The sequence below is a fragment of the Desmodus rotundus genome, chromosome 12, assembly GCF_022682495.2.
Source record: "Desmodus rotundus isolate HL8 chromosome 12, HLdesRot8A.1, whole genome shotgun sequence".
Taxonomy (NCBI): domain Eukaryota; kingdom Metazoa; phylum Chordata; class Mammalia; order Chiroptera; family Phyllostomidae; genus Desmodus; species Desmodus rotundus.
The window spans coordinates 52,725,109-52,742,830 of record NC_071398.1 but is presented as its reverse complement, the minus strand read 5'-3'; the positions used below and the strand labels follow the sequence as shown (position 1 = coordinate 52,742,830).

At 43.3% G+C, this 17,722-nt stretch overlaps 1 protein-coding gene and 2 non-coding genes across 5 annotated transcripts; 1 reads left to right on the top strand and 2 right to left on the bottom strand.

Moving 5' to 3' along the window:
- Positions 1-112: 112 nt before the first annotated feature.
- LOC112313660 (histone H2B type 1-K) lies at positions 113-3,509 on the top strand. 3 transcript variants are annotated; one of them, XM_045203768.3, is made up of 3 exons: positions 114-508; positions 640-721; positions 938-3,509. In XM_045203768.3, exons 1-3 carry the CDS (start codon positions 192-194, stop codon positions 1,022-1,024), a joined length of 486 nt encoding a protein of 161 aa, XP_045059703.2. In that variant the 5' UTR covers positions 114-191; the 3' UTR covers positions 1,025-3,509. The 3 variants fall into 3 exon arrangements, 2 of the variants coding, with proteins under 2 accessions (XP_024426028.3, XP_045059703.2); XM_024570260.4 differs by lacking the exon at positions 640-721 and having other exon boundaries at positions 113-508; XR_011650640.1 differs by having other exon boundaries at positions 116-721; positions 938-964.
- Positions 3,510-12,108: 8,599 nt separating this feature from the next.
- Positions 12,109-12,180, bottom strand: TRNAM-CAU (transfer RNA methionine (anticodon CAU)). Its single transcript has one exon. It is a non-coding gene; the product is annotated as a tRNA-Met (tRNA).
- A 344-nt stretch (positions 12,181-12,524) lies between these two features.
- TRNAG-GCC (transfer RNA glycine (anticodon GCC)) lies at positions 12,525-12,595 on the bottom strand. The gene has a single exon. It is a non-coding gene; the product is annotated as a tRNA-Gly (tRNA).
- Positions 12,596-17,722: the final 5,127 nt, after the last annotated feature.

Genomic DNA, 17,722 nt, shown 5'->3' with positions numbered 1-17,722 from the left:
TTCACTTCAACCAATGGGATCCTCGCTCTGAAATACGCTTACTTTGACTGGACAATATTCATGTGACGTTTCTGGAGTTCCCGCCAGTCAGACGCGACTTTGCTCACCGCCTCCTTAGGAGGCTGTGAACCGAGAGGACACTCACAGCCTCACGCTCCTCTTTCCCGTTTCTTTGGCGCTTCCTCCCGGCCATGCCCGAGCCAGCCAAGTCCGCGCCCGCCCCGAAGAAGGGCTCCAAGAAGGCCGTGACCAAGGCGCAGAAGAAGGACGGCAAGAAGCGCAAGCGCAGCCGCAAGGAGAGCTACTCGGTGTACGTGTACAAGGTGTTCAAGCAGGTGCACCCGGACACGGGCATCTCGTCCAAGACCATGGGCATCATGAACTCGTTCGTCAACGACATCTTCGAGCGCATCGCGGGCGAGGCGGTGCGCGTGCTGCTGCCCGGGGAGCTGGCCAAGCACGCCGTGTCCGAGGGCAGCAAGGCCGTCACCAAGTACACCAGCGCCAAGTGAGCCCTCCTCGAACAGACTGATCAGGCTCGTTCACACCCAAAGGCTCTTTTCAGAGTCACCTACTTTATCACAGAAGCAGCTGGCTCATTTTTTTCCTATATTCTCTTTTTTCTTCTTTTTAAATTAGTGTTGTGGTATGGGTTTGGAGAGGAAAATACCTGGAAACAAGGACCAAATGTTTTTTAAAAAATCTCCGTAGGCGTTTTGGGGTAAGCATTGGGCGCAGTGTATACTAATTCATTGTGGGTTTTTTAAGGGCTTTTGAAAGAGGCTTTCCCTTTTGCCTTCTGCCAGAACATACTTCCCTTTCGTTTGCACGGTCAGTGCCAGTAATAGCCCCGTTTCTAATTGGGCATCGTCACTATTTGAAAAGCCCGCCATGGGCTCCGATTTGCTAGATGACTTATCCTGTGTGTTTTTCCTAGGTATTCTGTGGAATGTGTGTGACCCCTGCGCCGTGTGCGGTAGTCACCGGTGTCCACAGCCAGAGCCATAAACTGAACGACGGTTAGGAGGCTCCCCAAACATAAAATGTTGAGTAAAGAATCCAGCAACCTGGAGAGCTGCCTTCCTGTTTTATCAGGATGAGTGGGTGGGAGGCAGGGATGCCGGGACTCGCTAGGACGGGCGGCGCTCAAGCTGGGATTTGAGAGTCCACGAGGGGAAATTCTGCCACAGAAGTCAGAACCTCGCCTGTAATAAGTGAAGCGGACCCCAGAGGTGGCAAGTGGGCTGAACGCTAGGTAGCCAGGAATCCGAGAGTGGACTGAAGGCCCTAAGGAAACTCCTTTAACTTCACAGTATCCTCCAGTTGTGCCCAATCTTCTCCTTTCTCGCATAAATCCTTTGTCACCCTTTTAACCCCTTTGTATAGATGTAGGTGTGAACAAAACAAACACCATTTCTGTGTCCCGCGGATTTCGTTTCATTTTTTCTTTTTATTTATTTATTTATATTGTTATTCAGTTACAATTGTCCGCATTTTCTCCCCATCCCTCCACCCCACCCCAGCCAACCCCACCTCCCTCCCCCCCCCTCTACCCTCCCCCTTGATTTTGCCCTTGTGTCCTTTATAGTAGTTCCTGTAGACCCCTCTCCCCACTATCCCCTCCCCACTCCCCTCTGGCTATTTCAATATTTTTGGTTATATTTTGTTTGCTTTTTTCTTCTGTTGATTATGTTCCAGTTAAAGGTGAGATCATATGGTATTTGTCCCTCACCGCCTGGCTTATTTCACTTAGCATAATGCTCTCCAGTTCCATCCATGCTGTTGCAAAGGGTATAAGCTCCTTCTTTCTCTCTGCTGCATAGAATTCCATTGTGTCATTTCATTTTTAAGTTTCATGCTGTGACTTCTGTCCTTAGCAAGCATATCAAAGCTTTCTAGTTGATGGTTCTCTGTATTCCTTAAAATATAGCCATAAATATATTTTTTATCAACAGCATGTATTGAAAACCAAGATAAATATCAAACAGGTGGAGAAGTGCCTATAGTATGTCCCCAGCACTGCTACATTCTTTGTCCCTTTGTCTTGTCAGTCATCGGTGCCCGACTTATTTAAAAAGGTAGTATAACGGTACAGACTAAAAATGTTTTGTGCAGAATTGCTGGGTGTCTGTCCACACTGGCCCAATCTTCCCCTAAGTAAATTACCTATGATAAATTGGTACATTCTGTGGAGTTGCCTGCTTGGACTTTCTGAAGATACCTTCTCCTTTGGGAGGCCATTACACTCTTGCCCACCAGGAGACATAAATATTCATAAAATGCAATGGTTTCAGCTGAGGAGTGTAGAAAGTGAGGTGGGGACAGGTAAGCTGATCTCAGTCCTGTTCTCCTCCTCCCAACCTCATCAGTAGACCCTCAGCTCTCTGTCAGAGGAATATTGCCCCACACAAGGAGTTTCTAGGCCTCTTGGGGGAATTCTGAAGTTTGGAAATCTCTATAGTGAGCATCCAAAGCTGTAAAGGGAAGACTGTAATTGGAGAGACTCATACTTGAGGAATCCTGGCTGCCACTGCCACCGTGTTCTGTGCCATTCACTGCATTGTCTTATATTCCTGGCCTTTGGGCAACTGAAAGTGATCCCCGATGTCCCTTCCCACAGAAATAATCTGTCTAAAAATAAATCCTCTTGTGGGTCACTTGAAGCTATTGCTAACAGTGTTACATATAAGAAAGCTTCATTTCAATCTTAGAAAAAACAACGCAAGTCCCCTTTATTCCAGAGGGATACGTTCCAAGACTTCTGGTGGATGCCTGAAACTATAGGTAGTACTGAACCCTCTATGTACCATTTTTTCCTATACATACATGTGGTAAAGTTTAATTTATCAATTAGGCACAGTAAGAGATTAATAACAATAATAATGAAATAGAACAGTTATACCAATATAATAGAAGGTATGTGAATGAGATCAGTTGTTTCAGAGATCCTTTGCTGAAGTCTTCCTGGAGGCTCAGTGCTTTCTGGTGCAAGACATTGTGGCCAATCAGAGCACATTTTCTGTTCATGCCTCCCGCTGCAAATTAATCCCTTTTCTTCTTAACTAGGCACTTATCACACACTGTGGCCGAACTTTTTGCAGTCTGAGGTGCAACAGCAAAGTAGCACAGATTTCTCTTTCCTTCTTCACAATTTCACAGACACAAATTTATTCTTACTTCGATCTTAGCAACTTCAGCCTACAATTTTTTCTTTCCTTATTAAGACAAGAACTTTAATCTTTTCACTTAAGAAAGCATTTTACCCCTTCTCTTTGTCATATCTGAATTGCTAGCATCGCTACTCTTAGGATTTGGGGCAATTATTAAGTAAAATAAGGGTCACCTGAACACAAGCACCATGATACCATTAACCCAGATGGCTACAAGAGACTAATGGGCAAAGAGCATCAGGCCTGGACACATGGGACAAAGGGATGATTCACCTCCCCACCAGGACTGAGCAGGATAGCAGATTTCATCACACTACTCAGAACAGCTCGCAGTTTAAAACTTATGAATGGTTTATTGAATTATGTCTGAAATTTTTCATTTAATGTTTTTGCAACCTGTTGGCCCACAGGTAACTGAAACCTCAAAAAGTGAAACCACAGATAAGGGGAGGAGCTATTCTACGACACAGAGTGCTTTGAAGCCTCAGTCTCTGGTTCTTTTTAAAATGACGGCCTTGTTATATGCGAGAGCGAGATCTCTCGTTCCAGGAACTGACGGACTCAGACTCTTAAGAGATTTATAGATGGTTTATTGGCCAAACAAAGTTTTTACCTGCGCAGGGGCGAACTCTCCGATGAGAGCCGCGCCAAACGCTCACAGGCTAGCTCTTTTATAGGGTGAGAAGCAAGCAAGCAAGTTACAAAAGCAGGAGTTGCTGTTATCTCTGCATAGCTCTTGGCTCTGGAGGAACATTAACCAAATGTTAAAATTTTCTTTTGAAACCCTGTCTCCTGTCGATAAGAACCACCTGTCCCACTTAATTTGTACCCTCAGTTTAAAGATAAGGGTCCAGACCCGAGATGAGTCCGGCACCCAAAGTTTTATGGCCCTCTAACTAATTGGCTATAACTCAGAATGAGCCCTCTGCAAATCACGTATTGTTTACCTTTACTTTGGCCGACAATGTTGTTTCTCTCCCCTATCTATTCTGGTGACCTTCAAGAGGTTTTCTGCTTAGCAATGCCTATAATTGCCTAGCTCTCTTGCCTAGCTCTCAACATTCCCCCATTTCCTTGTTGGCACTTATGAGTCAAATCCTTGAATCATCTTCTTCATGGGGAAGGATAGTGTAGGGCTGGGCCAATACTATCAGCTTGACGGTCTCTATCCTTTCCTTAATAAAAGACGTAAGCTTATTAATGACGATGGGGCTACAAGTTAAACAGGAGTATAATTAATAAAGGCCTACTAATAGAGGAAATCAGGGTAGTCAGCTATGGGGACATCTTATAGATTCCTGTGTACTACGTTGGTTTTTCTAGCTTTTCTTGTTCTTTCAGTCTCTGGGTTAAGACCTTAATACTATCTCTAATTATCCCTGAATGATTAGCATAAAAGCAACAAGTTTCTCCTAATGCTGCGCATAATCCTTCTTTCCTTAAGAACAATAAATCTAATCCTCTCCGATTTTGGAGAGCTACCTCTGCCAATGAATCTACCTGTCTTTCTAAATAAGCTACTTGATCTTGCAGCAGAGATATGTCCTTAGAGAAAATCTGCAAAAGCTGTCTCAACTCTAATTCTCCCTGAATGAGGGCTGCAGCACTGAGTGCGGTGGACCCTAAGATCCTCACAGTGGCTACTATGGGTATAAGGGGAACTCTCTTCTCCCTAGTCCTGGAGGGGAGAACAAAATCTGGGTTTCCTGCATAGATACACTTGGGGAATTATGTACCCAGTTACACAAAACTCTGGATAAGAAATTGGTGGCAAACAATGGTACACCTTGAGTTCTGGATCCTATTACAAATCCCTTCTTGGGGCCCTCCTCTTGGCTGCACCCTGCTTCAATCCTTCCTTTCAGATATATAACCCCTTTATAATTATATAAAGGACAATGGACGAAGGTCTCATCTTCTTGTAACTGCTTCCGGCTGGACATGGACGTTGTCCTACCTAACCTTGGGTCAGGGGTGCCCTGAAAGGGGGTGCAGCATGGAGGGAGTCCTTTCCTGTAAGGGGAAGGACCTTACAGAATCCAAGTCAGTTGGCTGTCACTGCAAAGTTGCAGGCTCGGTGTCCAAAGGCTGGCCTTACTGGACAGTTGACATCCTCGTGGTATTCTGGAGGTGAAAACAGACTTGGCAAGAGAGTTGGAAGGCACAATTAAATCATAATTACTGAATAACAAAGGCAGGCACCTAGGTAAAGAATGGCTCATCTGGAGGAAGGTGTATGAGACATGCTACACCTATCCAAAACCCTGTGGCTCACTACACTTCGCTCTGGCTGAGGGGAATATACCAGGATTTCCCTCCTTTCAGATCTCTGGGCCCTTTCTGTCTTGGCTATTAGGACAGAAAAGGGAAGATAAGCTCTGAAGTGAAGCCTACAGACCGCTCAAACCCTTTAAAATTTCCCATGTCCTGCATTACTTGCTGTGCTAATTTTAACCCTCCGCCGACCATACTGAGTTCATTGTAGCCCGGCTTCCTTCTAAGTTCATAACAGGAAACCTGGTGATTGTTTTGCTGCAACAGCACTAATTTCTTCAAGCCTGGCCTCAACATTCCCCCCTTTCTCTTGGACGATGGGTCAAACCCTTGACCAGTCGGTCTGGGGTAACTTAGTATATGGTTGGGACAACACTATAAGCTTTATAGTATCAATTCTGTCCCTAATGAAATTAAGAAGCTTGTTTATTTGCATAAACACACTAAGAGCAGCCTGGATCGCCTATGATCTTTAAGTTCGCTTCGCTGGAACTCACTCAGGGAACCTTTAGACTGACTTTTAGTCCGCCCCTCGGGGCACAGAAGCAGAGCCACACATCTGCCACCTGGCTTTGCCTGTACCAGCTATTTCACTTAAGTCCTTGAGGCTTCCGTTGTGCCTACAGGTTCCTTTTAGCCGTCTTTCAGGAAAGCAACCTCTGTTCCTTCCCTGGAAAGACTGCCATGAACCGCACAATCAACCAAGGTACCAGGCTTCTTCTCGTGGGCTTTTGCTAGCTTCACAAGTCAATCCCAGTTCCTCAGGGCTTCCTGGTGACAACCAGAACCCAGACATGCCTCCTTCAGGCGTGACATTCCAGTCAAAGCATCGGTTAACAAACTATTAATGACTGGTCTTAATGGATTTATGCAGAGAAACCTTATGTTATTACTCACTCCTTCAGAATGCCAAATTCTGGAGGGATCAAGTAGGGAGAAAAATACTAAGTGCGAAGGAAAATCCTTTTCCTTCTGATATCTACTAAGATTGCATCTCTATGCCTTATACCTTCTATTACTGGCCCTACACACTTTCTTTCCAAAACTTTCATAAACTTTTATAACCTTTTATACACCTTTTCACAAACCCTCTTCTATCTTCACAGCTTCCCACAGACCTTCTGCAACATCTACTAACCTTCTGTATCCTTTCATACATCTTTATTTATATATCTTGCACTTTCCCTTGTTCACTTTCCTACAGAGTGTGAAGTTTTAACTATCCCTGGAATCCTCAATTTTCTTTTTAGAGAAGATACAGAACAAAATCTAAAACATAGACAGAGTTCTATAAGAACAGCACACAGGTAGAGGCATCCTCTTGCACCAGTGCGTCTACTGGGGCCTCCGCAGAGACATGCTATTTAGGTCCCGTCTCTTGGCAGAGACATGCTCCTTTGCCTCAGGCTGAAACACATATCAGGCCTAAATGACCCTTCCTGGGTCCTAAGTGGCAAAGGCATTCTCTCCAACCGGTTACAGGCGACCTTCACTAGGTCTTCAGGTGACCCTAACTAGGTCTTCAGATACAGGGGGTTTCTGATTAGAAACGGAAGCAAAATGAAACTACATTACCATAAAACCAGAAAACAAGTAGTTGAGGTTTCCTTTCCTCCAGGTTTAAAACTTTCACAACCTTTCTACATATTTTTGCCTATCCAGATTTAACTACAGTTTACCTTTAATTCCTGCTCCTTTCCCACCCTGGGAAGGACTGTAACCTTTTACTCAGCACTTAAACTCAGTACGTGGCAGCCAAAAGTCCCTACCAGTACAGGCATCTTCTACTCAAAGTTCCTAGATATGCAGGGATATCCTGCAGCTTTTTGAAGATTAGACCTTGCAAATGCCCCATCAACTCCGCCCTCTGGGCTGAAGTTCCTTTTGGCAGGGCTTGCTGCCAAATGACTTCAGTTTCCGTGGTTACCGCAGCCCCGCGTACCGCTGCCCTTCCCTAAGGAAACTACTGCTATCCGAGAACAGAGTGAGCCCTGGTTTTTCGTATGCCTCATCCCGCAAGTCTGGGCGCACGCCTGTGACCCGCTCTAATATTTCATGGCAGCTATGCATGATGGTTGGATCAGGGGCTGGCAGCAGGGTGGCTGGATTCAAGGCGGCGCTTTTCAGGAACTGGACTGCTGGGGGATTCAGCAACTGCACCTGGTACGGAGTTAGCCGTGCATTAGACAACCAGCAATCAGGAGAGGATTTCAAAATTCTCTCTATATGATGCTTCCCAATTATCTGCAAATTCTGTCCAAGGGTGAGCTTGCTGTCCTTCACTAGCATGGCTGTGACAGCTAAGCTCGTAAGCAGGCTGGCTACCCTGAGGCTACTGGGTCCAATCTCTTGGACAAATAGGCCACGGGCCTTCTCCAGGGTCCTAAAGCCTGGCTCAGCACTCCCTTTGCAATGCCTCCGTTTTCTGCCATGGCTGGAACAGCTTTCCTAAATCTGGCAAAGCCAATGCAGGTGCAGATACTAAAGCTGCCTTAAGCACCTCAAAGGCTCGGTTCTCTTTTTCAGTTCAAGTTATATTTCCCTCTTTTCACCTCCTAAGTTCATGGAGAGGCTTAGCCAATTCTGCAAACCCTAGAATCCAGAAGTGGCAATATCCTATTGCTCCCAAGAACTCCCACACCTGCCTCTAGTAATCTTTCTAGGAAAGCAGCGGGAGATTCCTCCCTCCCCTGGATCACTTCACTAATCTTCCTAAAATTGGTGGGCTTCCTAGCGGCTGCCTTTAATCCCCTCAACAGAGCCCTGCGATACTGAAGGAGCGCGTCCCTTCCCCCGCTCGTGTTAGGGTCTCAGTCAGGGGGCTGACTGGGCAGGATATCCTCCCCCTCCCTCCTTCCCCGCCGCAGTCTCTCCCTCTTCCCCCATAACTGCCTTGGCGGCCCCTGAGAGTATTCTATCCCTCTCCTCTGAGGTAAAGAGGGTCTGTAAGATCTGCTGGCAATCATCCCAAGTGGGCTGGTGCGTTCTAAAAATGGTCTCCAGGAGGGAGATTAAACCCTGAGGTTTCTCAGAAAACGGGGGGTTCTGATGTTTCCAATTATATAGATCACTAGTGGAGAAAGGAACATATAGCAACTGAGAGGGTGCTCCGGCAGGGGCACCCGGTCCAGGCGGTGCCTCACGGAGTGGCAGAAGTGCCGGAGGTGCTGGGGACACTGGAGCCTCCTCCCCTTCCCTAGTTCCCCCTCGGGTGTGAGGAAGGCTCCCGAGTGTCCCTCCCTCCTCCGGCTGGGCAGAATGCGGCACCTCCCTCCTAGGGTAGGGAGGGAGCGCATTCAAGGGATCTAACATGTCCTCCCCAGGATCTGGGAGTGGGGGGTAGAGTTCAGGCACCCTCCGCCCTCACAGCGAGGAGGGCTCCAGGAATTTCTTTTGCTTCCTCTTCCCGCGGCTAACAGAGCCGTTCTTCCGCGGGAGGCACTCCTTCTTAGACATTTCTGAATATAGCCTGGCTTGTCTGGGGCTATGTCTACCCACACATCGATGTAAACTATCTGATCGGGGTGTGGGGCTCTATAAACTGTGGCCTGAACTGCAAACAATACCGGGAGGTCGAAAATTCCCTCTGCAGGCCATCCAACACCAAAAGTCGGCCACTCTAGCTGGCAAAGAGTCTGCAGGAACTCCGGATTGAACTGCACGCTCCCGTAGCCGCGTGCACGATGCTGGAAATCAGAAAAGTTATTCAAGATGCAATCAAGCGGGGAGTTCAGGGGTGGACTCCCGCTGGCCCATTTTCATGTTAGTTTCACATAACTGAGACAAACACACAAAACAAAACAAACAGAAATGACAATTTACTTGCACTTCGTCCGCCTGGCCTCTCCTCTCGCGAGGACTTAGGTCTGTCTTAGCTAAGGCTGCCCGCGTAGAGTCCGGGTTAAACTCCCAGCCGTTATGCCATATGACAGACTAAGGAACCGCAGGTTAGGACCCACGCACGCTCCGTAGGCTGTTGCCTGTGGAGCCACACACTCTGTCCTCACACAATCAAACACAATGTTCACACTCCTATTTAGACATACCGCGGTTGTCACATTCACACATCGCAGCGCAGCGCAGCGCAAAACGAAACTAGTTCCAGATGCGACGGCGCGCAAAATGAAACTGTTACCAGACGCGACAAAAAACCCTTGTCGCGGGGAGCCGAGCTCCCCCTCCCCGGGGAGCCAAGCTCCCCCTCCCGAGGGCGTCCCCTCGTCTCTGACTCCCGAGGGCGTCCCCTCCTTGGGAGTCCCCTGGGTGGAATTCCAGTGGCGTCCCACCTACCACCTCAGGGCCCAGACCCCCTGGCCAGGTGTTATACCGGACGGACCATCTCCCGGCCCAAATCCAAACCGGTCTAGACCTCTAAAACTCAGAATGAGGATCCTCGTTGTCGCTTACCCAGTCTCCCTTTCAGTTCCCAGATGGAGAATCTCGCTGGGGCCTCCAAATGTTATATGCGAGAGCGAGATCTCTCGTTCCAGGAACTGACGGACTCAGACTCTTAAGAGATTTATAGATGGTTTATTGGCCAAACAAAGTTTTTACCTGCGCAGGGGCGAACTCTCCGATGAGAGCCGCGCCAAACGCTCACAGGCTAGCTCTTTTATAGGGTGAGAAGCAAGCAAGCAAGTTACAAAAGCAGGAGTTGCTGTTATCTCTGCATAGCTCTTGGCTCTGGAGGAACATTAACCAAATGTTAAAATTTTCTTTTGAAACCCTGTCTCCTGTCGATAAGAACCACCTGTCCCACTTAATTTGTACCCTCAGTTTAAAGATAAGGGTCCAGACCCGAGATGAGTCCGGCACCCAAAGTTTTATGGCCCTCTAACTAATTGGCTATAACTCAGAATGAGCCCTCTGCAAATCACGTATTGTTTACCTTTACTTTGGCCGACAATGTTGTTTCTCTCCCCTATCTATTCTGGTGACCTTCAAGAGGTTTTCTGCTTAGCAATGCCTATAATTGCCTAGCTCTCTTGCCTAGCTCTCAACAGGCCTCAATATAGCAGTTCCCTTTTTATTGTTATGCATGTTAATAAGAAACTCTTCACATAGAGAGAACAATGAATGCCTTCTAAAAGATTAGGAGGTAAACTGCATTTACCCCTTTGAGGAGATGCTCAGTCGATGGTGACGATCTCCCAGAACAAACTGAACATCCATTTCTTAAATAGAACCCAGGAGAAAATAGTAATGTTTTATCTTTGTTGGCAAATTTTTTCTTTCAGAGAATCACATGTGCTTCTGGTGGTTTGTGAGATTAGAAGGCTTGTTACTTAGAACAGTGTTTTAAAATTCACCTCAGAAATTGTATTTGCAAGGGACTCATTTGTAGGCCAGAGAGACAGTGGAATGACACCTCACCAAGCACCTAAACTGAGAACTGTGGTTCTTTACTGTGACAGGAATTTCGTGTTGAAAAAATTACAGTCAATAAAAGAACTTTAATGACAGGAGTTCTAAAACCTCTGTTGCCAAGTGGATAAAGATGTTGCCTTCATTTTGAAACCAAGTGAAAATCAAATATAGCCCTTCAGCTGCCCATTCCAGACATTGGCTATGCTTGTATGTTTGGACATAGATTAACACAGAGAACTAAGTATAATACCAAGGGTATTATGAAGGAAAGCTTTTTGTGTGGATATTCATAAAGTGAATGTTTTTTTAAATCATCATTGTAGTATTTAAATGAAAACTGAGTGTGAGCTGTTTCCAGACTCTTTGCAAAGAAAATTATTCATTAAAAAAAAAGAAAAAAGAAATAGAGATGCATATCAAATTCATGATACAGTTGCCTTCATAAAGGGGATATTAGGGTTGAGGATGCTGTTGAAAAATACTTTGATTTTATGTGGGTCTTTTTCTTTAAATATAAAGGAGATTTGTAATTAATATGCCCTAATATTAAATAGTAGATCCATTCTGTGTTGTCATTTTTGTACTCATTCATGATTTTTTTTAAAGGTAAAAGAGAAAGGTGAAGACTAATGTCAAATACTGGTGTTTGCTGTGGTAAAAATTGTGGCCTTTAACATACAATATTTACCAAATCACCAGTGACTGAGATGTTCCAGACGGTGTTCTAGATACAACAGCAACCACAGTGGGAAAACAGATAAAAAAACTCTTTTCTTGTGAATTTGCAATCCACAGGAAGAAAATACTAAATAAATAAATAAAATATATATACAATGGAAAGTGCTAATAAAATATGTATACGATGGAAAGTGCTAAAGAGAAAAACAGCAAAAGTTTCAGATTATTGGGAGAATTATTAAGTACTCCAAACTCCCTCTAACTGAATCTCTAAACCTGACAATAGGTATACAGAGTCCTTTCAAATTCTAAACTTACATTCTTGTTTACAGTATGGTGGTAAGTAGAGATGGACAACTTCCAGCTGATGGATTACTATTCTCTGCTCTCAGAGAGGGTAAATATGCAATTTCTTGATTAGAAACCACCAGATTTGTAAATTTTTTGTGTGTGTCAAAATTTTCCTAGACTGAAAATATTTCCCCTACAGTTGTCCAAGATTTCGGTAGGTACAGACACCACAGTTGGGACAAGACACACAAACACACACACCACACACGCGCACGCTGTTCCAGATATTTCCCAAATTTGGGGGTAAAAGACAAAAGAGTGTACCACCTAGCAGAGGATGGTTTCGATCCATCGACCTCTGGGTTATGGGCCCAGCACGCTTCCGCTGCGCCACTCTGCTGGAGCTAAAAATACCATGCAATTTTATGTCCTTATGTCTTTTATTATTAAAAGTTGGTTTTGAATGTCAGAAAATGATTTTTTTGAAGTCCTTTGTTGATTTCACTTCTCCTTCAAACAGAAGAATCATTCCACAATATATTGAGTCCAAACATTCTGAACGCAAAAAACTCGATGTTTCTGTCAGAAAACAGCCCGGTGCCAGCCTGCCCCTAGCCTAGCAGAAAACACTGCAGCCATGCAGTCAGAATGTGTGAAGAACCCGAAGTTCGAGTGCAGAACGTACCCGACCTCTGAACTGGAGCATTTCAACGTGGTTGGAAGAATTTTGAAAACAAATACGGATGCATTGGCCGGGAATCGAACCCGGGCCTCCCGCGTGGCAGGCGAGAATTCTACCACTGAACCACCAATGCATGGTTGCTAGGGTGATATTACTGGCCTTAAGAATGTGATTTTTTTTCCTGCTATATTTATTGAACTAGTCATTTATTTTAATTTTTTCAAAAGACACTTATAGTTTTTCGTTCTTTAAGAATATAACCTCATAATACTTCCTCTCCCTTCAGGAACACCCATTCTTACCGCATGTTCAGAGGATACCCTCCTATGTGGAGGTCCCGCCCCTTTCAAAAAATAAAATTTCTCTATCACTGACATAATGTATCAGATAATTCAAAGAAATAGAAGCTTCTATTTCTTAAAATAGAAGCACATATAGTAATCTGTCATTAGCCAGGGCATCACTGCGATGAAGTTACTAATCACAAGTGAGGAAATCGAGTACGGAGAGGTTGCAAAATTTCCGTGCATCACACAACTAGTGAGAGACCAAGGGCTGGGACCGGGGTGCAGGATTCTCTCAAGCAGTCGACTCCTTTTTCAAAGAGATGTTGTCTGTAGAAATTGTGGAAAACACAACAATGTACAATGAGGGAAATGAAAGGCCAGTGTAATCTTATCACACAGAGATAACGGATATTCTGGTGGTATCAGCATTTTTTCCATTGCCCATGTACATGTAGGGCTCTATGTGAGCATGCTTACATAGCTTCCACCTGGTTAGACGCACTCAGAAAACGTTCGATGCAACGGACACAGAACAAAGAAACGCAGAAGACGGTGAGACTTTCTGGGTTAAAAGGGATCTCCCAAGTCATGTGGTCCAGTTTTCCTCCAGTATTTGAAAATCACATCTCCACAGAAATAGTTACCCGTTCAAGCTATTCCATTTTCCAGTGTTAGCTTCCCCATATGTTGAATGAGAGCATCTCCCACCCAGCTTTTTCCTGAGAAGCCACAAGAATCAGCTCAACTCCTTCTACCTGGCTTTTCCCCAAAGGCTTGGCGATAGCTATCATTTTCCCTGTGTCTGCTTTAGTTCTGTCTGCTTTTGTTCCTTTGGTCATTAACAGAGATGGTTACAACAAATGTGATTTCACTTTGTCATACCAGAGAATTTAAAAAGGAAAGGCATTAAGCAGAGTACTTAATTAAATCTCTGTTTCATAGAGATTTCTATTTTCCCCCTTGCCAGAAATGCTCAAATTTGTGATGAATCCTTTCTTATATCATGCTAAAATCGGCTTTATTTTTACCTATTAGTAGGGAATTCTAACCTTTATGGAAATTGTGCTTGACTGCCCTTTAAAAACTTGATGAGAACTCTTGCATCACACTTTGATGAAGCATTTTCTACTCCATGTTCAACAAACCTATGCTTTCAGTAATTCTCCAAGAGCCATGATGTCGTGACTCTTCAATTCTCTAGTCATTATCCTGTAGAAGCATTTTAGTTTTATAAGGTTTTCCTTAAAATGTGAATCCTAGACCTGAAACCCATAATCTACATGTTTTATTATCAGTATGGTCCCTCTTGAGATTTTGTGGAACTCAACCACTTTTGCCAAATAGATAAGAGTACAGTGTTCTTTATCAGTATTGGTGTTTTGTCTCAGGCAGAAATCTCAAACACTGAGTTCCAAAGTGCTTCCCTGTGGTTTGTAGGAATTAACCACACACCCAATGGGAGAGCAGCCGGGCAGCTCTGAGTGGTGTCCTTGGGGCCATTGCCTTGCTCAGCAAACTCTTCTTCTGGGCCTAAATCCTCCACTCATTGTAAGACCTAGAAGGGTAATTTTAAATAATATAACAATTACAATTTTAATGATAGAATTATTAACAAAAATATTAAACATTAGTTACAATTGAGTGTTCTAATGGTTAACATTGTCAATCCAATTTTATTAACATTATATCATCTGGGCTCCTATTATGGATGCTGGGTTATGAAATAATTATTAATAATAAATAATTCTATTTTGCAATACAATTATGTAGTACTATTAAAATATTGATGAATAGAAATTTAATTTTGAATTAAAAATTATTACTAATAAAAAAGGAATGACAATGGGGACAAAAGGTCTTAGCAAAGAAAGTTTGCATTTTGTGCTATGGAATTGGGTTTAGTTTTGTTTTTGCTTTGTTTTTTTGTAAACTACTCATTGAATTCTCTAAAGCCACGTAATTACTTCTACCAGGGAGAAATTTTTATTCCATTTGTAAATTCTCTAAGCAACCACCTGAGGTCATTTTACCAAGTCTGATTTCTATGTCAGAAAATAGACCTTTATATAATTTATCTTCAGAAAATCACTTTTTAAGTTGGTTTATTATACATTTTCCATGAAGCAGTCTTTAAACATTTATATAGAACTACTTATCTACCTCTTCTTTCATGGATTTTTTTTAATTTCTAGACTTGGTTACTAAGTTCTTCAACTCAGGAGTGTGTAGTTTGTCTTCTAAGATTAAAAAATTTATTTATTACATTATTTAATCCAGCCAGAATAGATATTCATTTTTTATGTGCTATAATATACAGGTTTAAAACTTTTTTTTTCAGATGAAGAAAGGCATTTACAATTCTGAAAAAGATTAGGGTCTATTAAATAGGGGGGAAAGCATTTAACAAATTTGAAAAAAGAAAACCACAAATATCCCCATAGGAAAATGACAAATTATAAGAATAGTCAATTTAGAGAACAGCAAATCCAAATGATCGGCAGCTGTAAGAAAATATGTCGAAATTCTCAAACAGAGAAGGACAGATTAAAGTAATGATGATAAAGCTCTGCATACTCACCAGATTGGAAACAAAAGGAGAATTGAATTCCGTTGCTAATGAGAATGAAGGAAAAGGCCACTCATAGATTTCTGTTGGGTGTTCAGTGTTACAGGCTGTCTCGTGGAGACGTGGAGGGGGCGTTCCGAAGACTACACCTGCTCCCAGTGTTGTCTGCAATGATCCTTCGAAGCCCCCAACTCCTCACCGCATCCTAAGCTCGGGATGTGTTTCATCCCCATTTTCCCTCTTGGTCTCCCAACCTCTTCTGCACGTGGGGTCTCTGACTCTCTTGTGCATGCAGGGTTCTCACACATATGTATGTATCAAGTCTGGTGGTTACTTCTTCCTAATTTGCCTCATGTCTATTTGAGTATTAGACTAGTCGGAGGAAACTTGAGGGTAGAGAAAAGTTTGTTTCTCCCACAACTCTATAGGTAAGTAACATGAATAAACTGGAGAGATGCAAAGGGTAATACGAGATATTAGAGAAGGAAGGGTCATGAAGAAGAACTGGAAAAGAAAACAAATTAAGACTCAGTGTACATTAAAAATATTTTAAATAAATTAATAGCAGTGGTTAGTTACATCTGGATAGAAAAATAAGAGTAAGGGTAGGGATGGCCAGAGGACAACTGTACTAGTGTGTGAATTTTTTAAACAATGTTTTTAATAGGTTGTAATTTATTTGGTTTTTAATAGGTTATAATTTAAATGAACAAAATTGCAGCTTAAAAAGGAAGTAAATAAAGGACTAAACAAAAATATGAATGAAGGTAAATATTTATTTTGCAGAATGGATCAAATATGGGTTAGTTGAAATTGGTTCAGAAGTCCTTAAACTTAGGAATTGCCCAGTAGTGCCCACTTATCCCGGGCCTGAGAGTTGAGAAAGATCTACTGAGTTTGTTTTTTGTTATCTGGATGCTGTGCTGAGTCCTTTGAAAGGATTATTTCATTCAGTTGTCATAAGTGCCCCTTGAGATAGCAACTCATCATCTCCACAGATTACACAGGGGGAAACGCACCTAGAGAGGTGAAAATTAAATGCCTTGGTCCTTGAACCTCTGGCGCATTTGAACTGAGAAAATAACCTTTAGTTTGGGCCAAATCAACATTGTCTTACAAACAACTGTAGAGCTAACCGGACCACAAGGATGATGACTGTGGACGCTCTTTAGAATCAGTAGGAACCACGCACAACTGAAGAGCAACTTAGTAGCTTGCTGGCACCGATGGAAATTCCTTTCTTCTACTCATGTCATTATTTCCCTTCCCTTTCTCACAAAAATCCTGCCGTTAGAACCCAATTTGGGTTTCTCCCTGAATCTGTGCCCCAGATAGCAATTTGGTGATTTTAAATAAACACTTGTTGCCTCTCATTTTTGGCCTTTAATTTTTAGGTTAATACTGGTTATGTAATTTAGAAGTCCCACATTTGTTTAATCTTTGTTAATTTTTTCTGGGTATTGTTACCCAGAGTCACTTGCCTCCCTTCTTACCGTTAGGACTTATTTCTTAGGAATTTACTTATTAGCATAGCTCCCTCCTTTTGCTTGGGAGAACCTTATTCGATATGTTACTCTCTGACCATCTGACTTTTAATGGAAAATGTAGTGAATATTGGAACCAAACTCTGCTTAGTAAGGTAGGCAAACCAGCTGTGTTTTCTGTGACAAGACCAAGTTGGAGACCGTGGCTTATCTAGAAGTAAATGGGGGTGGGGGGTAGGGACATATTCAAACTCCCCTGGTGTTGAACAGGAGCTTTGGTACTAGAGTTCCAAGAGTTGCCGTATTCTAAGAAATCAAAGCGAATGCTAAACCTGCTCCAAACAAGGACAGTTCTTGACACTGTTCTCTCACCTTTTGGAAGACAATGGGCCACATATTCACCTGACAAGCTCAGGGGAGGCCAGCGAGGCAGCCTGACAAACTCAAGACACCTAAAGTAACCACATAGGATGGTCTAAAATTAAAATTTATTAATTAAAGCAATTCATGGTGGGTAGTTCTGGTCTAGGCGAGTATTTTTCCCTAACAAAGGTCAATCTTTACCTTAACTGAGCCTATCATTTTTTTGCATCTAGGATAATAGGCCTTTGGAATGTCCAGGTAATTTCCCTTTTCCCCAAGCCCCTTGGGGCACAAGCTGAGACTACAAACCCCCTTACTGTCATTTTTAAGTTAATTGCTGACTGTTAAGGAACCCTCACCCACCTGTGTAAAGAAGCACGTGTCTATCGTTGAACCTTTCACCCAATCCCAGCGATTTCCCGGCTTCGCTTTCTCCCACCTCCCTGATCTATCACCAATGCACTTCAAGTAATCCCCATATGGCTCCTCCTTGGATTCTAATGTATAAAATAAGGCGCTAAACTGCCAATCCCCGGAGCATTTCTCAGTCCGCTGAGATG

Bases quoted from the DNA above. Each gene is read 5' to 3' on its own strand.
- LOC112313660 (XM_045203768.3), top strand. From the start codon at position 192: ATGCCCGAGCCAGCCAAGTCCGCGCCCGCCCCGAAGAAGGGCTCCAAG. The intron at 509-639 runs GTGAGCCCTCCT...TTTTTAAATTAG, and splicing joins ACCAAGTACACCAGCGCCAA to TGTTGTGGTATGGGTTTGGA. The intron at 722-937 runs GTAAGCATTGGG...TGTTTTTCCTAG, and splicing joins ATCTCCGTAGGCGTTTTGGG to GTATTCTGTGGAATGTGTGT.